General features: G+C 35.2%; 1 protein-coding gene across 1 annotated transcript; it reads left to right on the top strand.

The window, feature by feature from the left end:
* Nucleotides 1–8,128: 8,128 nt before the first annotated feature.
* On the top strand, nucleotides 8,129–15,239 carry LOC132063183 (uncharacterized). The gene is made up of 7 exons (XM_059455637.1): nucleotides 8,129–8,414; nucleotides 8,511–8,538; nucleotides 11,111–11,211; nucleotides 12,050–12,253; nucleotides 12,484–14,383; nucleotides 14,467–14,681; nucleotides 14,884–15,239. Exons 1-7 carry the CDS (start codon nucleotides 8,289–8,291, stop codon nucleotides 15,031–15,033), a joined length of 2,724 nt encoding a protein of 907 aa, XP_059311620.1. The 5' UTR covers nucleotides 8,129–8,288; the 3' UTR covers nucleotides 15,034–15,239.
* Nucleotides 15,240–27,731: the final 12,492 nt, after the last annotated feature.

Below are 27,731 nucleotides of genomic sequence, written 5' to 3'. Positions count from 1 at the left end.
ATAAATGAAAAGACTTGATGCTATTTTAACACTATATTAACACTTGATTACATCATATTAGACTCCCCATCCGTTATACACTTGATCCAAGGAGCTTTAGAACAAGTAATGGTCCTTAATCATCAAATATTTGCCTAAACGGGCTATAATTAAATTAAATTAAATAAATAAAAAGACTTGATGCTATTTTAACACTATATTAACACTTGATTACATCATATTAGACTCCCCATCCATTATACACATGATCCAAAGAGCTTTAGAACAAGTAATAGTCCTCCTTGGAATATGGTTGTGCTTTGAGAACATTAGCTTATTGTTAGACTTATTGGATAGTAGTGTTATGATTACCATTACTTGTCCTAAAACTCTCTGGATCATGTGTCTAATGGATGGGGGTCTCATATGATGCATTAAAGTGTTATTATAATGTTTAAATAGTATCAAGTCTTTTTATTTATTTTATATTATTTATTTTTGGCTTTTTAGACTAATATTAGTGATTTAAGGACCATTAGGTCTCCTAAAACTCTTTGGATCGTGTTTCTAATGGATATGGACTCTCATATGGTGTATTAAAGTGTTATTATAATGTTTAAATAGTATCAAGTCTTTTATTTATTTTTGACTTTTTTAGACTAATATTAGTAATTTAAGGACCATTAGGTGTCCTAAAACTCTTTGGTTCATGTGTCTAATGGGTGGTGACTCTCATATGATGTATTGAAGTATTATTATAATGTTTAAATAGGATCAAGTCTTTTTATTTATTTTATTTATTTTATTTTTGACTTTTTTTAGATTTGGGGTTTGGGGTTAAGGTGTTCATTTTTTTTTTTGTATGTCGGACTTGTGCAAATTTAGTAGGCTTCTCGTTCCAATAGTCACCTTTATTCCCGTGATTTATAATCAACCTTAAAGGTCCATCATAGATCGTGTCAATGAGTTATTATAGATCATAGTCGTTTATTATCAGTTAAGTCTATTAATGGACCTACCACACTTAGCTTTATTTTGACTAGAAAATAAATGCAAAAAAATAATAATAAAAAAGGACATAAATAAAACACAACACAAAAAAATATGAACAACAACCATATATATTCATTTCACCAAAAGCTTCCATCATTAACTTTCACCGATGAAAGCTTTGCAAAATACTTACAACAAAAAAAAAACATGTGCATCGGTTAAGGGAAACGTCACCCAAAGGGCTAAATTTGATTAGTTTGATTAGACGTGGAAACCGTAGAATTAAGAAAGTGTACTCATTATCTTGCTTAGTTCCCCATGATAAGACTTTTAATCGTGAGTATAAACCTCCAAAAGAGAAGACTAATATCCTAACCGTGAAATATCATGAATCAACCGAACGGTATATTATAAATTCACTTAGAGTATAAACTGATACAAAGTTGATTAATATTGAACTTGCATTCAGTTTTTAGAACTAATGTAATAAAAATACATTAAAATTTAAAGATATCAAGTGAGATCCTCTCGCAAATATCGACACGTTGTTTTCTTGTGACCATCCCCATTGCAAATTGAGCACTGGTTTCTTTTCCCTTTGCTACTTACCTTGGGCTTGAAAGTTTCCGTGATGTCATGAATACACTTAATTCTCTGTCTTCCAAGTCTAGGCTCGTATAGGGGTGGAGAATGAACATATTTGTATACTTCTCTGGCATTTCCCATAGGTGAACAATACTCGTCGATGCTTGAACCATAATCAACATTGCACTTCAATCTCAATGCTGCCCTCGCGTGAGCACACAGTAATTTCACCAAGTCATACTTTCACAAAAACATGTTTTGTTCAGTAGATTGACTTTGGCAGTTACGCCACTGCCGACTTCAGTGAACTCATTGGCACATATCCTTGTTTATATTATTGACAAACAAGGAATCTCCCTCATTATTTTTTTCCCTTATCGTCTTTTCAGTCGACAACACAAATAAATTGATTGAATCGTTGATATCTGCACTCCTCTATATCTATATACAAACAATAGAGTGGCATTGATCAACCACGATATAAGAACAAGAATAATCGACCAAAAGTCTATTAATAGACCATAATGCATTTGCAAAAATAAAAAACAAAAGACGGAAGATCGAAACAAGCAAAATAAGTATAAATAACACATAAGGGAAAAAAAATAATATCGAAACAAACAGCTAAACTTCCAAAATTTTGAATAAAAATCGGAATTTTATGAACACCATGAATCGGAAAAGCTAACAACTTTCGTGGCAATATGAAAAATGCTCGACAGAGTTGCAACATTGTTGAACCACGTAATAAGAATAATCGACCAAAAGTCTATTACTATGCATCATTATTTACGGAGCAAAAACACTAAATCAAAGATCGAAACAAGCAAAATAAGTATAAATAACACACATTTCAATGAAAAAACAGGCAAAATTTTAAAGGTTTTGAAAAAAAGAAGAGCTTTATGAACACTTTATGAACAAAAGGTTTTTTTCAAGAGCGAAAAAAAATTTAACATTTTCAGGGCAATATGAAGCTCAAAATGCTCAGATAGAGAAGCAAAATTAAAGAAAATACCCGGGGAAGACGATGGAATAATATCAAAACTCGGATGAGAGGAAGAGTAGCTCGGAAGCTTGAGAGTTTTTTAACTTAGAAAAGTGAAAGGGAGTGAGGAGAGAGAGTGGGTCTTTGTATATTTTAAAAGAAATCAGATGGACTAAAGTGTAGAAGTTAAAAGTCCCAAACTTTTTAAAATTGTAAAACTGACCCCATTTTGCTTTTTCTAAACCCTACCAACGAAAATTAAATCAAAAAGAAAATGAGTGGCCACAGTGCAAATTAAAACTCAGAAGTGGCAATTCATCTCAAGTTAGAGCATATTTGAACAATATAAGTTGAGAAAATAATAAATTTAACATGACATAAACTCATCAATTTAAACTGATGATGTTTAACATCGTCTGTTCTATTTGTTTTACCATAAATTTGAATTGCTTGTTTAAACATGTTTTACTCCATAATAATTATGTGAAACTGAAGAGACAAAGAATAATTATTCGAAAGTGTTTGGTTAGATTTTTTTTTTTTACTCTATATAATTAAGTGTTTATGTGAAAGTAGAACAAAATTAATCTTGATAACGTGTGCATTGGGATGGTTTTCTTCTGATCTCCCCTCCCCCCTCTCCCTTATTTATTGAAAAGTACTTTTGCTACCATCTAGATCTGTTGGGGTATAAATGGCAAATGTTTATGATCAGTATTGAATATTTATACCGTTCCAATTAATTTAACGTACTAGAAGAGAGAATTTCATTTATTGGTTCCCTTGGCTTAGTTACGAGGCTACAAATAGCCTATTTTCATTCTGAAATGTAAATTATAGAATTGAGATTAGGATAATGAGTACAATCAGCATGGAGTACCTGTACCGTCACTCAATCTTCATTTTAGTCATAACGATGCTTTATTTCAGAGTTGTCATCCCACAATATCAAGTTATGCAGTACGTGCTGCAATGGCCTCCAATCTTTTGTCAGATAAATAGGTGCATCACTGGTCTTTCAGAATAGTTTTCTATCCATGGCCTCTGGCCAGCGGAGGGTTCAGGAAGAGGCATACAATGCCCATGCTATAATCCTGCATATGAAAAATGGAACGTAGATACTATGATAAGTGTCTGACAGCTGAGGTCTTTTTGACATATAACATAATTGACATTTGATATCTTTTTTACACACAGTGCATTTTTATTTTAAAAAATAAAAAGCTATTTCAAGTGGACAGATTTACCTTAGCATATACATATGTGGACAGATTTATGTTCAGATCAGTTTACCTCCTCAGCTTTCGTCTATTAAATCTTATGAGTAAGATATTAGAGGCAACGCAGTACCGTTTACACTATTTTGGTTAGCTTTTAAAGCTAACTTAGTGTTTCATTTGTTTAATATTTGTATTATTTGGGTTTAAACATCTTCATTTGAAGACAAAAGTTAGAGATTGTTATTTTGCTTGAAATTAAGAGCCCGTTTGGATTAGCTGAAAAAAAGTGGCTTTTAAGCATAAGTGCTTAAAGTACTTTTTAAGTGCTGAAAGTTATTTTATAAAAGCTTAATGCATATGCAACCCCCTAAACTTGCATCCTTTTTCCATTTTGACACCTCAACTAAGCGTTGTTCCTATTGAGCCCCTGAACTCGTCCTCAAGTGTGTCTATTAAATACAATCCGACTTACATAACAAACCTTGCAATAGGATAGAATTATTCTTTGTATGCGCGAGCAGATATCAGTTGTTTCATTAGTGTCATTTTCTTACTTAATTACCAACTTCCAGTTCATGTGCCACAGTTTTTTGGTTGATCATTGATTGAATTGATTTCTAATAGGTGTTCTTTGTTTTGTTGCATTTAGGTAGTCAAATAATTGAAAATATTATAAAGATTTTCTTGTAGATATCGATTTAGTAATATAATATAAACTGACTTTTCTGAGAAGACAATCTTGTCTGAAGTTTTTGGAAATGAAGAAAAATATATGGACTTTGGGTTTAAGATGGTCCATTGACCAGATGGCTAGTTTTGTAATAGTGTGCTAAGATAGTCAAAGAAATGTGTTCATACCTACTATTTGAAAAATGCTATTTAAGTCGGATTGTGTTTGATAGACACACTTGAGGACGAGTTCAGGGGTTCAATAGGAACAATGCTTAGTTAAGGTGCCAAAATGAAAAAAAAGGTGCAAGTTTAAAAAATGTATGCATTAAGCCTTTTATAAATAAGTAGTTACGTGTTTGGATAAAAGTGCTAAAGCTGAAAAAAAGTTGTTGACTTGTTTGATACACGAGTGTTGTTAAGCACTTTTTTTTAGTAGTGAGGGTAATATTGGAATTAGAAGAAAATATAAGGGATAAAAGAGTAAAATCGTTGGTCAAACCAAAATGGCTTTTAAGCCAAAAAGAAAAAAGTTGGGTTCCCCAAGAAGCCCAACTTCTTGTTTTTGGTTTATTTTAAATACTTTTTAACTTATTTTAAGCACTTTTCTGTTTTGCCGAATACCCAAAAAAAATAAAAATGGCTTATAAGCTGGTTTGACCGGCTTATAAGCCAATCCAAACGGGCTCTAAGTCAGGACTAGTGTGCATATTGTGTTTAATTGCTGTTTTTTTTTTTTTGTTTGTTGTATACTTATTTGAATATTGTAGGGTTGAAAATCTTATAATTGTAATTTGTTATGCTTTGCAAAGATGTTTTTCAACCCAAATTTAAAGAGTGTTATTGAAATATGTGGCCAAATCTGCAAGCCGGGCGTCACTACAAAAAATGGGTAATTTGCGGAGGTTGAAAGTTGCAATTCGCGAGGGTTTTATCTTCCGCTAACAAATAGTGGAGGCTTTAGGCCACCAATTTCATTGAGTCGCCCCTAGGTGGAGGAGTAAGCTTACCTTGTCTTGGACCCTCGTCGGAAGAACTACAAGTAGACATAATGGTATTGTGCTGATGTTTTTTTTTATGCACGTGCGGCACACGTGATGCACATGTGACGCACGGGATGCACGTGTGACGCACGGGATGCATGTCTGACGCACGCAGAAGTTAGTTTTATTGAATATACTTGAGACCTCTTATTAAGATTGACTTTAGACCACCAATTTCGTTCAGCCACTCCTGGCTGGAGGAGTAAGCTTACCTTATCTTGAACCCTCGTCGAAATAACTACAAGTAGACACAGCGGTGCTGTTGTTCTTTTTTTCCAATAATGAGAAGTATTGATTAATTTGTACTATATTTCTTTGTTCTTGTTCGTATCTCATTTCTTAGAATATCACAGTTAGCACCGCCATTTAATTTTCATTTTAATTATAATTATATATGTTATATTTCAGAGTTATCACTGCACAATATCAAGTTACGCAACATGGGTTGCAGTGGCCTCCGACCTTTTGTCAGACAAAAAGGTGCAAACCTAGTCTTTCACGGAAGCTTTTGTCCATGGCCCCTAGCCAGCAAGGGGTTGAGGACTAAGCATAATATGCCGATGCTATACTATGAGAAAATAAAGAGGAAAAGTAGATACTGTGGTGAGTGTGTCTCACAACTGAGGTATTTTTGACACATGATATAATTGACATATTTTACTCACAGTGCACTTTTCTTTTTCAAAAATAAAAAGCTATTTCAAGTGCGTTAAGAATGTCAAAGTAGTTGCTCAATTAATTTTTAGCTTGTTGTTTAGCTTATTTCCTTTTGTTTTATGTTTCAATTTTGATCTTCTCTCTCTCATTTTTTTTGTGTTTATTTTGATCTTCTCTTCATTACTTTCTATTCATTTTGATATAGAAAAAAAAATACTGATCAATTCCCTATTCTGATTTAAAATGAAAAACGCTTGAGAAGTAAATATTATGCAAAAAATCACTATAAAATATTGGAGAAAATGTAGTGTTTATATACTATATATAGTTAAGGAGGTGTATGTGTCCTGATTTATGTTCAGATGAGTTTACACAACTTTGATTAGCTTTTTAAGGCTAGCGTAGTGTTTAATTTGTTTAATAAATATTTGGGTTAAAACTTGTTCAATTGAAGACAAAATGTTAGAGACTGTTATGTCGCATGAAATTAAGTCAGGACTAGGGTGCATATTATGTTTCTTTTGTTATATACTTATTTGTATATTATATGGTTGAAAATATAATCCTATAAATTGTAACATCTTACGCTTTACAAAGATGAAGAAAAACCCAAATTTAAAGACTCTTCTTCAAACCATTTGACCAGATTTGGAAGCTCGGGGTTCGGATGATTGGTTGTGGAAGCACGAATAGGTAACGCATGGGTATTATACTCGGTAGACACACGACATCACTCAATACTTCCAAATAGCAGAAATGTTAGACATGAATCTGATTGACTACATGGACGCACCAGGAAGTGTACAACCATCAAATCATACGCCATACTCAAATTCTCAATTAAGGCATGCTCTCTCCAATCTGGTGAGACCTAATATTAATGTATATCTCTCATGTGTGCTCAATAGCATCGGATATGCGCCTCTTAAGGAGGTATATCTTTGTTTGGACACAGGGTCACCAACTCCATTTCATTCAAAGACGCTTTCTAAAAATATTGGCCAAACACAATATATTAATCAAATAGTTATGAAAAGGAAACTTTTTAAACAAATATTCCAAACACAGATTATTTTTCTTCAAAAATATTTTGTTGAAAGGTTATTTAATGAAGACGCTGCTGCACACCCACCACAGGTGCGTTAGCATTTCAATTAGAAGAAAAAGAAAATGAAGATACTGCTCAATATAAATAATTTTTAAATATTTGGCTAAACAAAACTCATGACGTGTCATTAAAACTCAAGCACCAGCTAAACAAAAAACAATGAAAAGAACGAAACTATAGAATATCATATTTAACCAAACCAAAAAAAAAAAAAAAAGGGAAGGAAGCTAAAGAAGGAAAAACACACACACATAGAGGTGCTTATCGATCCGTTCTGTCCGATCGATTCGGTTTATCGGTTTGTAAACACGCTAAATCGATAACCAAACCAATAAGATATTCGTTATGGATTTTCGGTTAATCGATTTAGCGTCCTTAATGGTTTGGTTTTAGCGTCCTTAATGGTTTGGTTTTCGGTCTAACTGATAAGAAAATGCTTTAATTTTTTTGGTTTCTCTTGTTTTCATTTGTTCATATATACACAGCCTTCATGCGTAAAAAAGTCTACACAAATTATAAACAGAAGCAAATTCAAAGACGTTATTGCTAAAGCAAACTTGTTTTCTCTCTAGTCGATAGAGGCAGAGGGGCGAGAGCCCTAGTTTAAGAGAACTAAAGCGTCCCTTGCGAAAATAGGGTCTTGAAATGGAAGTAAGAATTTAGGAAATAGGGTTTGTATTTAAAATCTAAAGCCCACTAATTATATTAGTGATAAAAATGTAACTTTAACATAATCTTATTAGGCTATCAGTTGAACCATTAACTAATTCTCCAAAATCGAAACCGAACCAATAATCCAATAATTTTTTTTGTCAAATCATTAACCCAATAACCCGACACCAATAATAACCTGTATTTCCTATTCGTTTTATGGGTTAAACCGGTTTTGGACACCCCAAGACACAGGGCCGGCCGTGTGGTGCAGCCAACTAGGGTTTATGCTTCTTTTCTAAAACCCTTCTGAATAAAAAACCTAAACTTTACCAGCTCTTCAATTTCCGCAGCGCAAAAAATAAGCATCTTTCAGTTGTGGAAAAAGAAGAAGAATGGGGATCTTTGAACCATTTAGAGCAATTGGATACATTACAACCAATGTTCCTTTCTCTGTACAGAGGCTTGGTACTGAGACCTTCGTCACTGTCAGTGTTGGCAAAGCTTTCCAAGTTTACAACGTATGCCTTTCACCATTCTCAAGATTGCTTTTTTTTTTTTTTTTTTTTGGTTTTGGGTGAAGAGTTAATATAATATTTTCTTTTTTGAATGTGCAGTGCGCTAAACTCAGTTTGGTTCTTGTTGGTAAGCAATTTGTTTATTTGTTAATCCATTTTTTTCTGCACAATTTCAGTATTGTCAAATTTAGCAACTTAATTCTTGAAATTTGTTAGATTTGAACTTTAGATTCAGTTATAACTTAAAAATCATGGGCCTTCTGCTTTTGGGATTTGGGGGTAGTTGAAGTGATAAAGAACCTATTTTCCTTGCTTTTATGTGAGTTATTATTGGTTGTAGTTAATAGAATAAGATTTCCTGGTAATGGTGTATACATTAGATAGGGGAATAACACATGGACTTGGGTATGGGTATGTATACCTGTTGTTCAAGTTTTATTATGCGTTTTGGTGTACGTAGTCCCATTTCTGATGCTAGAAACTACTGCTGTGGACTTTACCATGTTTTAATATCCTGTGGGTGATCTTTGAATGAAATTGTATTAATCTACTCTTGAATATCTTCAGTAGTTGTAGGCTGCAAAGTACGACGACGTAGTGTTTGAAGAAACTAGTTGGTTTTAATTGTAAAAGAGAGTGTAAAACAGTTAAATATATTATTAACCTAAGAAGCCAAGAAGGAATAGTGGAAGACAAAGGCTGATGATATAGCATGGTACACATGGATTTTTTAATACAGTTGAGCATAATTAGAATATAGGTCACACCGGTTTGAGCTGTGGTAGCAGCCACTAATGCTTGCAGTGGGGTAGGCTGTATACATCACACCCCTTGAGGTGTGGCCCTTCCCCGAACCCTGCTAAAGCGGGATGCTTTGTCACGGGTTTCCCTTTTCATAATTCTATACTGCACCATGTGTACCAATGAGTTGGACTATGAGACTATCTATTTTAGTCTCAACCTTCAGTTTGATACCAAGCTAACCACTGTTATTCTCACTGAGCTCCTCCTCTTCTGCACCCAATTAATTAAGCTACTTCCGTAGTAAAGAATAACTAGATGAAAGTTATAGATACCGAATACATTACGAATTGATATTCCAAATTTGGTTATCATTCATATTCTGTTCTGGATAACATTACTAGGATTTAGAACCTATGAAGCTTATTGTGTTTCTTTCCAGTTTTCTGCAATACATCTTGGCCTTTCCTGAAAAAATATTCCTAATTTAGTTTGAACAACCTTAGAGAAATTACCTCAGCGTAACTGATACTCTTAAGGCAAAAATTGGGTCTAGGTTTCTTAAGTTCCTAAAAACAGAACACTTAAGTCTCTTTTAACTTTTCGCAATACCCTTTTTGGGATTGCATGAAAGCTTCATTCTATTTGTTATTTAATAAAGTTCCATTTTTCTATTCAATAGTTTTACTTTCTAATTATTCTATGAAAAAATGATGCTTAGTTATGGTGCCTTTATTGGCATCCCATGAACTGTAATTAATCTTTAACTGTAGGATGGGAGAATTAACGCCGTGTTGGAGCTGAACTTTTCAGTTCAGGTTTTCCTTATGGAGTTCGATGTTAAATGTGAAAAAGGATTTATAAGAGGTATATACAAATAGGTACAAGTTCTTTATTAAAAAAAGAAAAATGGATACACGTTTTAAGAGAAAATTGTTTTCAGAGGGAGATGTGAGGGGCTGCCAACTCATTACAGTGTTTTGCAGTTATAGGGTTAAGGGAAGCTCGGTTGGCTAGTAGGTGGAAAAGGCATAATCTAAGAAGTCTACAACAACAACAACCCAGTAAAATCCCACATCGTGATGCAGGAGGGTAGAGTGTACGCAGACACTCCTACCAAGGTAGGACGGCTGTTTCCGAAAGACCCCTCGGCTCACAAGAAAAGCATAAAAGCATAAAAAAAAAGTCAGATAAGGCTAAGAAATTCAAAGCGACATGGAAAAGCAATAATATAAAATAAAATAATGCAATCGACACAGGTACCACAGGATAATGAAAGCACAGGAAATAGTAGATAATAGCATAAATTGGAGCATAAGAAATTATATTGCGATACTGCGATTACTAATAAGAACGGATAACGGGACTATCTAAGAAGTCTATTTCAGTAAAATAAGGGAAACAGTATCTTTCAAAAAAAGTATAATTAGAGAAACAATGTGCTGCTGGAACAAAAAAAGAAGAGAAACACCGAGCTCTTGCTCTACTCTTCTAGAAACAGTGATCAGTTTAATCTTACTTTTTACCATTAGTTTTATTGCTAGATTGCAGCCTGTATGAGTTAGCTGTACTGCCATGTTCAGATTATTGTCAACTAAAAATCAATACGCCTCAATCCCAATGTAGTTGGGGTTGGCTATATGCATCCTCTATATCCGTTCCACTCTATTTGCATTCTTTTCATTTCAACATCAATTAGTTTGTCTTTTCAAAGCAAGTTAGTGGTTACTGGTTACTAAAATTATAGTTTTCTATGAATCTTCATTTATCCCTATACTAGCATACAAGTGTCAAACCTGAATAAAGACTTCTGGCAAACATCAGACCTAATGTAAGTGGTGTTCAACCTATTGTGTGGTGGAAAAACTAGTATCCAATTGTTTATGGAGCTGTTTAATTCCATTCTTAAATCCTTTTTCTGCACTTCCGCAACATTTATATTTGAATTTTGAATAAAGGTCCGCAATTTCCAAAGAAGATTCGAGCTCTCGCTTCTTATCGTGAATATACTTTTGCTGCCTATGGGAGTGACATTGCAGTTGTTAAGCGTGCTCATCAGGTTTGTTTTTTCCTCTGAATGTATTAATCTTGACAAGGGTTTGTAGGATCCCCCCCCAAAACCAAAAAAAACTGTGCATGTTAACTCAATATTGTTGAGGAGGCTCAACCATTGAGGCTTCCCGCTCTAACGAACTTCCGTGATGAGGAAAACGAAACCTGTGATGATTGATCACATCAGTCTTGTACAGTTTGAGAAATGCCTTTGAATTTTCTAATATGCTTTGAAGATTATTTGACCTTGTATTGGGGCCATTATTTGGGATACTGTTACTTCTGTCATTTGTCGTTCACAAAAACCCATGATCTCTGGAAAGTTTTACTTTAAATTTGGATGTATTTTAGCTTTCTATAATCTATCCATGATCTGCAAAGCATCTGGAGTCAGGGGATCTCTCCTTGAATAATTCCCTTTCCTGATCTTCCTTTCCTTTTGCCCTCATTTTGCTTGGGTGAAGGTCATATTTTGTTTCAAATGGCGCAAGGCTTGGAACAAAATTGATAAATAAAAATGTAACCTAACAAATGAAAGCACATATTTTAATGTTTTACCACAACTATCCGATATAGTCAAACTAGCGAAACTAGAAAAAGTGCAATCAACTTGAGGACATTGCAAAAGTTTATAACACCAAAAGATGCAAATGTGGGTCCTTATAATACCTGCTACTGTGTTGTTCTTTCTATTTGAAATATTGTTATCACCTTTTCTTCTTCTCGTTTTTCCTTTAAGTATTTCGGTGAAGCTTATTCTTTTGGCCTCATCTTTGAGCTTCAGAGTGAATCAATGAGCCTTTTTATGCTTTTCTGGTACAAATGCTTCGCTTTTCTTTGGTCAGGTGGCTACTTGGAGTGGACATAGTGCTAAGGTGAACCAGTTGCTTCTTTTTGGTGAAAACGTCCTAAGTGTTGACGTTGAAGGCAATATCTTCATATGGCAATTTAAAGGTATAGATCAAAATCCTGCTCCGATCGGACACATAAAGCTAGAGGACAAATTCTCTCCTAGCTGCATAATGCACCCAGATACCTACTTAAATAAGGTATGGGTTTTCTATTTTTTAACTTTGAGTATCACAATAAACTGAAGAATAGGTTGGTGACAGTAGTTAATAGTAATACAACCCCTCCCCTTTTCTCCCTGGAAACCCAAAACAAAAGGAAAACAAAACACACGCTTCTTAAACGTGGAAAAGAGAAATAGTTTAGCTAGTTTCTTTGGTTTCCCATGTTTCACTTGACAGATTAATCTCATTAAGTGTCTTGCAAACAGGTTATTTTGGGAAGTCAAGAAGGTGCGTTGCAACTCTGGAATATAAGCACAAAGAAGAAAATTTATGAGTTCAAGGGATGGGGATCTTCTATTACATGTTGCATTTCATCTCCAGCACTAGATGTTATTGCTGTTGGATGCGCGGATGGGAAGATTCATGTTCATAACATTCGCTATGATGAAGAGGTAGCTACATTTAGTCACTCTACGAGAGGCGCTGTTAATGCCTTGTCATTCAGCACTGATGGGCAGTCCCTTCTAGCTTCTGGAGGTTCATCTGGTGTTATAAGCATATGGAATCTTGAGAAGAAAAGGTTGCAGTCTGTCATCAAGGAAGCCCATGACTCCTCCATAGTGTCACTTCAGTTCTTTGCTAATGAGCCAGTCCTCATGAGTTCATCTGCAGACAATTCAATGAAAATGTGGGTCTTCGATACAAGTGATGGGGACCCTCGTTTACTACGGTTTAGAAGTGGTCATAGTGCTCCTCCTCTATGTATCAAGTTCTATGCAAATGGGCGTCACATTTTATCTGCTGGTCAAGATCGAGCATTTCGTCTTTTTTCTGTTGTTCAAGATCAACAAAGTAGAGAACTTTCCCAGCGACATGTTTCTAAAAGAGCGAAGAAGCTTAAGTTGAAAGAGGAGGAGATAAAATTGAAGCCTGTTATTGCATTCGATGTTGCTGAAATTAGGGAACGTGATTGGTGCAATGTGGTTACATGTCACATGGACACCCCGCGTGCTTATGTATGGAGGCTTCAAAATTTTGTTCTTGGCGAGCATATCTTAACTCCATGCCCTGAAAATCCAACTCCAGTCAAGGCTTGCGCTATTAGTGCCTGTGGCAATTTTGCTGTACTTGGGACTGCTGGTGGTTGGATTGAGCGATTTAATCTTCAGTCAGGAATTAGCCGTGGAAATTATGTTGACTTGTTGGATGGTGAATGTGCTGCTCACAATGGGGAAGTAATTGGCATAGCTTGTGATGCAACAAATACCATCATGATTAGTGCTGGATACCATGGTGATGTAAAAGTTTGGGACTTCAAAGGACGCGAGTTAAAATATAAATGGGAGGTTGGGTGTTCCTTAATTAAGATTGTGTTCCACCGTTCTAATGGTCTTTTGGCCACTGTGGGAGATGACTTAGTTATCCGTCTATTTGATGTTATTGCACAGAGGTTGGTTCGTAAATTTGAGGGTCATACTGACCGTATTACTGATACATGCTTTAGCGAGGATGGGAAATGGCTTTTGACATCCAGTATGGATGGGACGTTCAGAATTTGGGATGTAATTTTAGGTAGACAGATAGATGCAATACAAGTTGATCTGTCTATCACTGGATTATCTTTATCGCCTAATATGGATATCTTGGCCACATCTCATGTTGATCAAAATGGCGTCTATCTGTGGGTCAATCAAGCTATGTTTTCTGGAGCTGCCAGCTTTTCATCATATGGAAGTGGAAAGGAAATAGTCAACGTGAAGATGCCGTCCATTTCTTCTGCAAAAGACGGCGAAAACAGCGATAACAGAACTATCCTTAAACCATTTGAGTCCTCTGATACTTCTAAGTTTCTAAATTCAAGTCATCAAATTCCGGATCTAGTCACTCTTTCACTATTGCCTAAGAGTCAATGGCAGAGCTTGATCAACCTGGACATAATAAAAGCCCGCAACAAACCTATCGAGCCTCCAAAGAAACCTGAAAAGGCACCTTTTTTCTTGCCTTCAATTCCATCTCTGTCCGGTGAGATATTATTTAAACCGAGCGAAGGTGGTAATGAGGAGAATAATACACAAAATACAGGATTGGAAGAAGGCAGTAAGAAAACTGATCTTCCAGCATCCAAATTCTTGCAAATTCTTCAGTCAAGCACTGAGAAAGAGAATTGTAAGCTCCTCTCCTCCTGTTTATGTGTATCCACTTTCCTTATTGGACAGACTCTAGGATGACACTTTTATTGCCTTTTGCAGTTGCAACATTCACTGATTATATCAAAAGCTTGTCGCCTTCAATGTTGGATATGGAGCTTCGAATGCTTCAGATAATAGATGATGATGACGAGCAGGAGCCGGAGAAGAGACCAGAATTGCATTTCATTGAACTGCTACTTGATTACTTTATACATGAGATTTCACGCAGAAGCAATTTCGAGTATATACAGGCACTGATTAGATTGTTTCTGAAGGTAAATTTCCGGCTTCACCAGCTGTCTAGTTTATATTTGCTCGACATTGTTGAGATAGTCAAGTTTAGGTTTAAAGAGTGTTCTGATGCTCCAACTACTGACATAAGTCTGATTGCAAATGGCTATTAGTCCTGCTTGAAATTTCTCTGTGATATTTGCTAAATAATGTCGTTTAACATCTCTTTTAATTTGTGCCGGACAGATACATGGTGAAACAATTCGACGTCAGTCAAAACTGCAGGATAAGGCAAGAAAGCTTTTAGAAGTTCAATCTGCAGTTTGGCAAAAAGTAGATAAATTGTTCCAAAGTTCCAGATGCATGGTCTCTTTTCTTAGCAACTCTCAGTTTTGATTGATGTCAACACGATATTCCTTGGATGTCGTAATGTAATTGCAATTTTGTTCTTTATTTTTTGATAGGTATTAAAACAATTACACTAAGCCAGTGTCACAGGCGTAATTGCAATTTTAATCTATTTTTCCCGAGTCCAGTTTGCTACTTTTGGATTGCTGTCCTGACTCTGTTTTTGATATGTGATTTGATCATTCATGAGTTCAGTTTTGACACTGTTTTGAGCTCAGTTTTGAGATTCAGTTTGGAGACGTTTTTGAGATTCAATTTTGGTTCAGTTTAGTTTGGTTTTGGTCATTTTATCGGTGCTGGTTCTGTCCAGTTATGGACTGTGTTTGTCCAGTTTTGGTTCATTTTTTGGTTTAGTTTTGAGGCTTGCTGGTTTAGGTCATTTTATTGGTGCTGGTTCTGTCCAGTTATGCACTGTGTTTGTGCAGTTTTGGTTCAGTTTTGAGGCTTGCTGGTTTTGGTCATTTTATTGGTGCTGGTTCTGTCCAGTTATGGACTGTGTTAGTCTAGTTTTGGTATTCATTTTTTGGTTTAGTTTTGAGGCTTGCTGGTTTTGGTCATTTTATTGGTGTTCTGTCCAGTTATGGACTGTGTTTGTCCAGCTTTGGTTCATTTTTTGGTGTAGTTTTGAGGCTTGCCGGTTATGGTCATTTTTTGGTTTAGTTTTGGTTCTATTTTTTATGAAGACTCAAAAGGTGATAAGGGAATAGAAAAACAGGTTCTTGATGAAGGATATAAACCTTGGAGTTTTGATGTGGATGGTGAAAGAGAACCAAGTGTTTGATGTTGTTGGAGAAGAGGTTAGTGTTTGATGTTGTTGGAGAAGAGGTTAAGGTAGCAACTGAATTGAAGGGTTTTCAATTGGAAGAAAAAGCTCTTACCGAGGTTCGTAGATGTAGTTTTTAGCTTATTTCATAGTATTGTTTTTCTCCAAAAGGTCTAACTTTTATACTTTCTATATTTCACAACACTGCAAAAGATTTGTGCTTTATGGTTTGGTTGTGAAGTCTTATGCTCCAAACCTAACAGGTTAGCAGTCTTAGGTAAACCTGTTATTTTTTATGTTTTATATTTAGTTTAACCAAGAACATTTCTTGTCCCAAGTTAAAGGCTTTTAACAAAGCATGTTACTCGTGAAGGTAAGTTATATAATTTTGCATGATTTTGGGGGTTCATAGTTGAAAAATGGGAACAGCCAAATTGAAGCTGCAAAGAGGGTAGATTGCAGAGTGTAAATACCATTTGCTCAAACATTAAGGTCCAAGTTAAAAATACTACATTTGCTCAAACCTTATGATTCCAGAAAGATTTTTGACTAAAAAGTTGCAATACTGCTTGACATTACGCAAGTCCCAGTCTTTTATGCTACAGCGTTGCGATAGCTAAAATGGTAAGCTCTTTTCTTTACCTCATTCGTTCAAGTTGTATTCTCCAGTCACATCCTTTCAACTACTCCTTCTTCAGGTATTTCCAATTCAGCTTAATAAAAGATGTTGTTTCATTTTATTGCACAATGAATTTCTCCAGTTTTTTGGTCACACTAATGGCTCATTATGTCCCTTTTTGATCTAGCTTTTGTGTACTTTTCATGGATGATTTGGTTATCATATAGTTCATTCAAAATACATAACCAAAACAAGAGAACAGTTCAAAAACAACTCATATGCAGAGCTAAACATTACAAAGAGTTTCCACATTACATTAACATCCAAAAGAAAAAGTTCTGTCCATTACTTAAATTACAAAAACACATATAGAGTTACATCCACATTACAACTATTTTTTTTTGGCTTATGTATTCAATACACCTCCAAAAGAAAAGTTCAGCCAAAATGACTTACTTCATCAACTACAACACACACATATAAGCTTCATCAAAATCTAAATTTTAAGCCACTAACACCTAAAATTACATACTGAATTCACTTTGCCATCAGTGCTACCAAAAAACCAACAAAAAGAGCCCATGAAATCATATTGTTCAATTTCATCTTAGAATACTTCTCTTCAAACGTCCTGGCTTTGTTGATTTCTAATTGAATAGTAGCTTCCAAGGTAGCAACCATTTCCGACAAATTTTCCCTTTCAATCTTCAAATTCTTACTTTCATTCTTCAAATTGGCCATTTCAATTTTCAGATTTTCCATTTCAGTCTTCGCATTATCCTGTTCATTCATGACATCTTTCAATAGAAACTCTAAATTTTGTATGTAAGCTTTCTCCGAGATAGCTTGGTTTTCCCATTCCCAATATCCAAATGAGTATTGCTGAACATTTGAAAAATCGGTTAGCTTAAATAGAAAAAACACAACTAAAATAATTGACTAATCTGTATAAGAAAAGAAATCTGCAAATTAGGTTAGCAACTACAGTGAAAAAACGAAACTTTATAACCAAACAAATTTACATCTGGACGAGGACATCTGAAAAATTTTCTTCCCGGATTAGATGGAGTGGTTGAAGTGAGATATTTGGCAACAAAACCGCAATTGCACCTCCTCTATGACGACAACTATTTTGCAACATCTCGTGAGGAATGGAAGAGAAAACTTGAATAGAGGGAAAGAAAATTATGCAACCACTTGAGCAATGGAAGAGAAAAATTGATATGATATGGAATGGCTCGAGGGTGATTATGAGAGCTAAGATTCGGGGTGGCGCTCGTCCTCAAACCAATGATGTTCTATGGAGCATATGCACCATATTTGAGGTGCTTCAAGAGGTCTCACGTGTGTATCTTCATATTACACACTCGTTGATGATAGAGATGAACGGGGGCGAATCAGATTTTAGGCATGGGTTCTGCCACAAAAAAAAAAAAAAAAAAAGGAAAAAGTGTGTTTAGTGGGAATTGATCCCTAGTCCTTTTGGAAAATAACCTTCAACTAAATTAAGTGCGTTTTTACCTTATTATAGTATGTGTTCCTGCAGGTAATATTATACCACTTTTAAAAAATATATACATAAAATATCTAGTTTTATGGAGAGACCATGTGTTCACGTGCCCCAATTTTAATTACTAAATTAGCCCCTGGAGATAGAGCCTTTGGAGGCCATTGAAGACCCATATGTGAAGGTGATCAAGATACGGGAGATAGCTTTGAAGGTGGTGGTTAGTTATGCAAATGGTGGCTAGTTATGCAAAGAGGCTAGACTTTTATCATCCATTGTGAAGACCACCAAATAAGGCCCTTATTTCATTAAGGGTATTATTGTAATAACATTAGTAGTCTTCTTAGCTTAGTTAGTATAAATACTATACTTGTCATTTCTTTAGGGGACTTTTAATGAATTGAATGTTGAAGAAACTCTTTTGAGGTAGTTCTCCTTGTATGGAGTTAGGTCAGCTAGGTTAGCTAGTGTTAGATTAGGGTGGATTCCCTTAACTCTTTACCTTGAACCCTCTTGGACAATTTTGGATTAGATGTCCATGTATGAGTTTGAGTTTCCTTTCTTTCTTGGATTAATTCATGTGTTTGTTGATGATAGGTGTTGTTATACCCCATTTAAACGGGTTAAATTAGAGTACAACATATTGGAGATTCCTATTTTGTTAGTTTTAAAGAGTCGCCACCTAATTGATTTTAAGGTGAATTAGGGCACCTAATTATTAACTAAGGTAAAGCTATCTAAACCTCCGTTAATGGTCTGCTTAAGTTCAATTCTAGGTAAGGGTTCTAGATTATCCTAAAGGGAAGGGGTTAGGCATCCTTTAGAATCCGTTAACTACGGTTTACCGGTCAAACTTAGGTTAATTAATTAAGATTAAATATAATGCTTAAATTTTAAGAAAATAGCTTACAAATATCACTAAGGTTTAAAGGAGAATAATATTAGCTAAAAACAAAACTTTAAAAAACGAATTTATGAAAAAAGAACTTTAAAGGCTAATAGGACTTACAAAAGTCATTAAGATTTTAAGGGAAGAATATAATGATGCCATTTAAATAATATTTCATAAATATTGCTAGGGCTTTAAAATGCTATTTAGAATAAAGCTTGTACCAAATATATTAATCTTGCATAAAGGGAATTTCAAATGCCATGTAAAATAAAACTTATAACTATTACTAAGGCTTTAGCTAAAAATGCTGTGTAAAATAAGATTTGCATAAAATATATAAGTAGAAGATAGTGAGGTTTATGCAGCGTTTAATAAATATTTGATATAATTTAAGTGGCGAGGTGTTAATTGGTTTTGTGCATTTTTAGGAGTACAAGCAAAATACAAAAATAGCTAATGAGAGTTTTCTTTATTTTTTATTAACTATACTTTAAAAATATGCATAATTGACTCAAAACTTGGAGAGTTATTTATAAAATATATTTGATTTTATGTTTGCGTATTAGTGATGTTTCGAAATTTCTAAGATAGTAATAAGTAAAACATAACTCCTTTAATTCAAAACATGCTATTTAAAAATCAATTATCTTGAAAGTAAATATTAAGCTACTATAAATAACTCTAATATAAAAGGAAGAAAATGATACTTATGGAATTAATTGTTAGTTTACTACCCATTCTTAAGACTAAGTCCCACTAAATTTGCTAAGGTTCATTCTAACTAAGGAAATGAACAAGGTAAAGTGTTAGTTGCACAAATACAAATCCAATGCATAAAATGAAATAAAAGAGCAAATGATATTAAATGGGCTCAGCCCATTTCGGGATATTTGATACTGTTTGTTATTGGGCTTTTGCCGAATTTATGTTTTCCATTTCTTGTGCTGCGGACTGAGCTGGACGGATATGACCCGAGAGAGATTATGTTGGGCTTCTAGCCCAACATCGAATGCGGGAGGAGACGAGTCCTAGTTGGGACTCCTCGTAATTCCGGATATCATGCAAAAGAAGGATTAGTGATCTATTAATATTAATATGACTGACAAGTAGGACTTTAATGAAGATTCCAATATATACCAATCTATATCACTTAATGAACAAATAAGACGCACTTAGGCCAAACTAGTTCATGCTTTCCAATCAGTGTTTGGAGGAAGCTAAGTAACTAAAGTTAGTAAGAAACGTAATCATGCTAAGGTAACCAACTTTAACAAATGAAACAGGATGTAGGAATTTAACAACATCCCAAAGGAGAACGAAGCTAAGAAAAAAATAAAAAAAATAAAAAGGGACTGGTTTTATTCTTTGAAGTAAATCCAAACAACTGCTATTTATCGAATATGCTTCAATCGTTTTAATATCCAAAATAGGGAAAGCTTAGCTAATATTTCAACTAGGAATGTCTTTGAAGTCATTCCCGGCATCGTTGTTAACGAAAGGAGCTAAACCACTTTACATTTGATTGCATAAAATCTAATTCTTAACTAAGCTTAAACGCTTAGGAATGGAAATACATCGGCGGTTGCTCAAAATCTCATATTGGACCAAGAAAGTAGAAATATTTTAATTCAGCGAATTATTACGTTAAGTGACAAACCATTTAAGAAATCATGATATTGGAAATTGAATCGGCTTGTCACTCACGAGGAAACGGGATCTAAGCTAACCACGGAATGAAACCAACGGCCATTAAATGGGAACATGAACTACTCACAACTACATCATGGAAAATTAAGTCCTAAAACAAACGATCATGTGTTTGTGGATTAATATACCATAACTTGACTAAAATGTAAAATAATTCATCTACACTACTAGCAATTAAGACTTAATAATAATACTAAACAACAAAAAGATCTTTGAAAGAGGAATGCAAACAAACTAATCTATGTTTAAGGCTCGAAATAGGAAATCGTGAGGAGGAGGGAATTAACACATAAAAAAGTCGTAGCAAACAGAACCATGCATGAATTAAGAGACTTATCAATATGTAAGTTGAACCTTCACACTAATGCTTAGTTAGATTGACTAAAAGCTAGACCCAAAATCAAGCGTAACCCTTAAAATTCGACCTTTCGATTCAAGCAAGTCTAATCGAAGCAGCCAAAACACAACCCTTCATACTTATGCAAAAAGTCAACATTGAAAGTGTAGATTTTTAGCAAGAAGAAAGGGCTTCTTGTATTTCTAAATGAATATACAATCCATAAGAATGGGTACTTATACATGAGTTCTAAGACTAAATAAGGAAAGACAATATTACATAATCTATTCCTAATCATTTACATCAATACAATATATTCCTAAAATAAAGCTATCAATCTTAATCATCAATATCAAATCAACATCTCAATCTTAATCATTAATGCCAAATCAACACTCCACCTCGAGTTGGTGCAAAGATGTCGCACATGCCCAACTTGCAAACCGATGTATGAAAATTCCGTTTGTTGAGGCCTTTAGTAAACACATCGGCTAGTTGTTTTTCGATGACACGTGGAATAAACTCAAGACACCACCCGTGACTTTTTCTTTGATGAAGTGTCGATCAATTTCAACGTGCTTTGTTCGGTCATCTTTGATGGATTTCGAGCTATCTTTGATTGCGGCCTTGTTGTCACAATACAGGAAAGTTTCCTTTTTCGGACAATCTCAATTCTTCTAGTAACTTTTGTAACCACAAAAGTTCGCAAACACCCCGGGCCATAGCTCATATCTCCGCTCCGCACTTGATCTAGCAACTACACTTTGCTTCTCAAGCTTCTCCAAGTGACCAAGTTTCCTCCCTACGGAAGTACTGTAACCGGATGTAGACTTCGTCATCTAAAGATCCAGCGATGCTAATCTGCACGGTAAAGGCTTCTATTTGGAGGTGACCATGTACGGGAGTAAAGTAGACCTTTTCTGGAGCTTGACTTCGGATACCGCAAAATGTGAAAGACAAACAAGTATGAGGATCTCGAGGATCATGACAACCGACTCACTAAGGCCGTTTGAATAGGCTATGTCAACGGTCTAGTGTGAGAGAGATAAATGAGTCTTCCAACCAAACACGATATCTCTCTTTATCAATCGACTTTCAACTCCGTTTGTAGTTTGTGATTGCTTTCAATGGGTGATTCATTTGGTTTGCAACTTTGTCAATTGCTTTCTTTCAAGAGATCCGAATATACTTTCTTTGAGAAATAAAGATTCCTCTTTTTGATCTAGCAACTTCAATTCCCAAGAAGTACTGCAATTTTCCTAGATCCTTGATCTCAAATTCCTGTGCCAACAACTTCTTCAATCGGGTCATCTCCTCTTTGTCATCTCCTGTCATTACTATGTCATCAACATAAACTATGAGAAGAGTGAGTTTACCCTTTAAATGTCTTATAAAGAGGGTGTGATCCGCATTGCTTTGTTGGTAACCAAAGGAGATCATTGCTTTATAGAATCTGTCAAACCAAGCTCTAGTAGATTGCTTCAATCCGTACAAGGCTTTCTTCAGTCTGCATACCTTTCCTTGACTTTGTTTAGTACCAAAACCAGGAGGAATCTCCATGTACACCTCTTCTTCTAAGTCTCCATGAAGAAATGCATTCTTCACATCAAAGTGTAAGTCCCGATCAAGATTAGGCTGCACAAGATAGAAGAATTCTAATAGTATTCATTTTTGCAAGGGAGCAAATGTCTCTTGATAATCCACTCCATAAGTACGAGTGAATCCTTTAGCCACCAATCTTGCTTTGAACCTTTCAATGGAACCATCACTTTATGTTTTACGGTGAAGACCCATTTTGAACCAACCAACTTCTTGTCCGGTGGTGATGCGACAAGTTCCCAAGTCTCTCGTTCTTTGATAAGGCCTTCATTTCTTCCATCATAGCTTGCTTCCACTTAGAATCCGCAAAAAGCTTCCCTCCACGATTAAGGGAATAGACACGAAGAAATAGACAAGGCAAAGGCTCTATAGGAGGGCGATAAAGAATTATAGGAAACAAAGTTAGATAAAGGGTGTTTAGTGCAAGATCTGACTCCTTTCCTGTGAGCAATAGGCAAATCTAACTCATTAGGAGGTATAGATAACTCACCAGAAGAAGAAGGTTCGGCTTCGGCAAGTTGCATGATAGCTATCTACATCTATTTCTCCTTGAGTAAGTTATCAAATCGAGCCTATCCAAACGCCCACAGCTCTCCCCCGAATTCTTTCTCCAATTTCACTTTCTCTTATGGCGGTAGTTTCTTCGGTCTCCCACGAATTCTTTCTCCAACTTCACTTTCCCTTGTGAGCAGTAGTTTCAACAATAGAACTAGGAAAAACCATCTCTTCTTCCTTATAATTCTCCCCGAAGAGGTGATGGTGTAGTCTTTGAAATAGGGCTCGGATTCCCGAAAGGTAACATCCATCATGCGACAAAGAATCTCCTAGAAGGAGGGTGATAACATTTGTACCCTTTCTGTGTTGGAGAATACCCAATAAAGATACATTTAAGAGCTCTAGGTTCAAGTTTCCCAGAGTTCCTAGCGTGAACAAAGCAAACACACCCAAATATCTTTGGAGGAACAGTATAGTCATTTTTACCCTTTAAAGCTTCTAAAGGACTCGGAAATTAAGAGTTTTAAGTGGCATTCTATTGATGAGGTGGCAGCTACTAGAATGACATCCCCCAGATAAGGCTTCGGCAGATTCATGGTAAACAAAGGATCTTGCTACTTCTAACAAATGCCTATTTTTTCTTTCAAAGAACCCCATTTTGTGCACTAGTATAAGGACAACTAGTTTGATGGATTATCCCAAAAGACTCCAAGTAAGCTCTAAAAGTTTTATCGATGTATTCTGTGCCATTGTTAATTCGAAATATCTTTATCTTAGCCTCAAACTGAGTACAAATCATCTTATGAAATGACTTAAAACAGGAGAAAACTTCACTTTTGGCTTTTAACGGATATACCCATGTCATTCTAGTGCAACAATCGATAAAAGTAACAAACCATCGACTACCAGACAAAGAAAGTGTTTGAGTAGGACCCCACATCGAATGAATAGTCGAAAAGGGGAATTGTGCTTTTATTGTCACTCGAGGGATAAGAGTTTTTAGTGTGCTTGGCATATTCACATGCATCACAAGACAAAGATTCAAACTCGGTTCTAGAAAATAAACCAGGTATAATTTTTTAAAAACAAAAAAAGATGGGTGTCCCAACCGTCTATGCCATTTATTATATTTCTCGGTTGACATCCTTATTTCCTACAAAAAAGGCTCGACCCGGTCTCGAGTTCCATCGATCATATATAAGCCATCATGCGATCTACCACCGCCAATCTTCTTCCCCGTGTAAGGTGTCTTCAAAAACACAAAGAATCGGGGAAAGAATCGACACTACGCTTTAGTTCTTTGGTGATAGCGCTAACATAATAAAGGTTAATAGGAAAAATCGGTACATGAAGAATGGATGATAAGGTAATATCGAGTACAAAAAAGAGGCGAACTTTGTTCCGGAGACGGGGGGTTAGGGAGCCATTGGCTATTCGACATAATCTCCTTTGGGACTAGAGAGTAATTTTGAAGGCCTTTAGAAGAGCTTCACATGTGTCTATTCGCACCGTAATCAATAATCCAACAATTAAGTTGAGCATTAAAAGCAATACAGATGCACATAATTGGGGCTAGCAACGCTAGAAGAGTCAAGTTTGTTCGAGAAGACGGCGAAGATGTTGAACTTCATCACGAGACAAAGTCTCTCTCCCGCAAATAGTGTCACCCATATTATCCGGATGGAAAGAGTTAGAATAGGCCTACGACCCGAGAAGCTGGAAAAAAAAAAATTCCCGAAAAAAAATCGTAAAAGTTGGGCGCCACGCCGGAATCCTAATTCGTGATCGGAAAAAATCAAAACCGATAGAGATAGAGCTCGAATGTTCCAGGCGACAACGAGAGAAAAATAATTCGGATTTTGTGCGGACGACCACAAAGAGAGAGAAAACTCGACCTCTTTGATAAAACACGGAACCCTAGTCTTTGAGGGAGAAAACTCACCTCAAAAAAGCGACAATGGCTCGATACCATGTAGATTTTTAGCAAGAAGAAAGAACTTTTGTATTTCTAAATGAATATACAATCCATAAGAATGGGTACTTATACATGAGTTCTAAGACTAAATAAGGAAAGACAATATTACATAATCTATTCCTAATCATTTACATCAATACAATATATTCCTAAAATAAAGCTATCAATCTTAATCATCAATATCAAATCAACATCTCAATCTTAATCATTAATGCCAAATCAACAGAAAGAGGTCCGGAACAACTTCATGCCTACTACTAACTGGTGCTTAACAGAACCAAGAGACTCTAATCATATGGTACTAAACATTAGTCGATTTGAACTTAAAGAAATACGTCGGTTCAAGAATTTTACTAAATTTAATCAAGACGGGGCGGATACACACGTGCTCCCGACACGAAACAATCCAGACTGAGAAAGGGGATGAAAAAGGGGAAAAGGAAAGATCTCTCTTGACCAAACATTTCACTAAGCTCGTTTCTAACAGCATTTCATGACAGAATGACAAGTTATTTACAAGTTATGGAAATTGATTCAAAAGCTTGAACATAACGAAAATGAAACGATTTCAATTCGGACTTGACCTGTGCTACTATGTAAATCCAAAGGGGTAATCCCCGACTAGTACCACCAACGTTGAAGAAAAAAAAAACATGATATCGGAACACTAACCCATCATTCATAGGACGAACAGGAAACAAACTAACTTAGACGCGAACGCATAAACATTGTTAAGACACGAGCTAAACTAAATCAAGGCACAAACATATGGACAACACGTTGATCGAATGCGAACTAACTAAAACATGAATCCACACAGATGCTATTTAGCAACTAAACTGAAACCAAATCAACTAAGTCGACCAAACATACATGAACACATAAGTACCCTTAAACTACTAGAACTGAAATTAAAACAAACTAAAGAAGGATTGTTACATACTTAACTAAACTACATTAAATTATCAAACACGAACATGCTTAAACATAAAAATAGACTAACACGAAATAGACTTATCTATCGAATTAAAACGATCAACTAAAAACTAACATACTTGAATCATGGAACGATGAACTAAAATAACACGAGCAACACAAAGAAATGCAACGAGAAATAAACGAGAGGGAATGGAGAATTACACCGTTCGGGTGCGGCGAAGTGGGCAGTGCGGGGTTTCGACGTCCGCTCGAACACTACAAGCTCCGGTCTCGGATTTCTTCGGACCCGAAACGGTTGCGGAATCAAAGAAACGAAACAATAATTTTTCTATTTTTTTCAAATGAATATCAATGCAATATTGAAGCTGATGAAGACTTAGCAATTCTCAAGGGAATTTTAAACGACCAAAATAGCTTTCAAAATTTTAGAAAATTTCCGCCGTTCCAAAAAGAAGCTCCCTCAAAATGACCAAAAGCCGAGTATTTATAGGAAGATTTCTAGGGTTTGCTGGGTTGAAATTTGGGCGGGAATTTTAGTCAACAACGTTCAAATCAAAACGTTCAGATTTCAGATCTTGATCAGAAAAATGAAGAAGAAGACAACACTCATAAAAACCTTTTTGTACCCGAAAATACAAGAGCTGATAGAAAAGATTTCAAGTTGCACAAATGGACGAAATCCATTAAGACCCTCCCAGATCGCGAACAGAAAAGAAAGAAGAAGAGAACAAAATTAACCTCTTTTGTGGTTGAATCCGGACAGGGGAATACGAAGCATTGATTCATTTCCGAATTTGACCACGCATGGTCTGGATTTGCGAAAATAACTGCGGATTTTTCCATTCGCGTTAGAGAGAGACGAAGGGGAAGAGAGAGAGAGAGAAGAGAGAAGGGGAAGGGGGTGTGCGGCTGATGGGAGATGGGAAAGGAAACGATTAGGTTTCCTTTAGAAAAGAGATGGGCCGGGGCGGGTCACGTTTAATGGACCGGATCAACTTATTAAAACATGGGCTGATTGTAAATGGACCGAATCAATAAGGGCTGGTCCGATTTTATATATAAATTTGGTCCGAAAATGTTTATAAATTGATTGGAGCGGATAGGGGTTTGAAATATATTCTTCTTGTGCTATTTTGGGCTTCTAAATTTGTATAAATGACCTACTGTGCCATAATACAAAAGTATGTGTTTATTAGTGCTCAGATAAAAAAATAAAATCATATTACCTCGTAAGCCGTGTAATAATATTTTTAAAGTCAACAGTAAATAAATGCTATTATTTAATTATGCGAAGATAATTGCGATGCGTGTGCATAAGATGGTAAAAATGCTGAAATGATAAAATGCGAATAATAATAATACTGGTAGTAAATAATAATAACAAAATAATAGTAATAATAATAATAATAATAATAATAATAATAATAATAATAATAATAATAATAATAATAATAATAATAATAATAATAATAATAATAATAATAATAATAATAATAATAATAATAATAATAATAGTGATAATAGTGGTAGTAGTAACGGTAATAAAATAGCAGATAATGACAGTAATGACTACAACAAGACAATAAAATGCCAGTATTAGTAAAAGTCAATAATTATAATAAAAGTATAAATAATCATTTCTTAAATTGCCAAAATTACTATAAATGTAAATAAATATTTAAGGAAGGCGGGACAAAATTGGGTGTCAACAGGTGTAGGTATCAAGTCCTATGTTGATTAATCACAACAATTAGTTGTTTTAATCCTTTCTTTCTTTCTTCTATTCTCATCTCCTATTTCTCCATTCTCATCTATTGATTTCTTACTATCTTTAGTTTCCGCGTTTATTGTTT

The sequence above is a fragment of the Lycium ferocissimum genome, chromosome 7 (assembly GCF_029784015.1).
Source record: "Lycium ferocissimum isolate CSIRO_LF1 chromosome 7, AGI_CSIRO_Lferr_CH_V1, whole genome shotgun sequence".
Classification (NCBI taxonomy): Eukaryota; Viridiplantae; Streptophyta; class Magnoliopsida; order Solanales; family Solanaceae; genus Lycium; species Lycium ferocissimum.
This window is presented reverse-complemented; position numbering and strand designations above follow the sequence as displayed.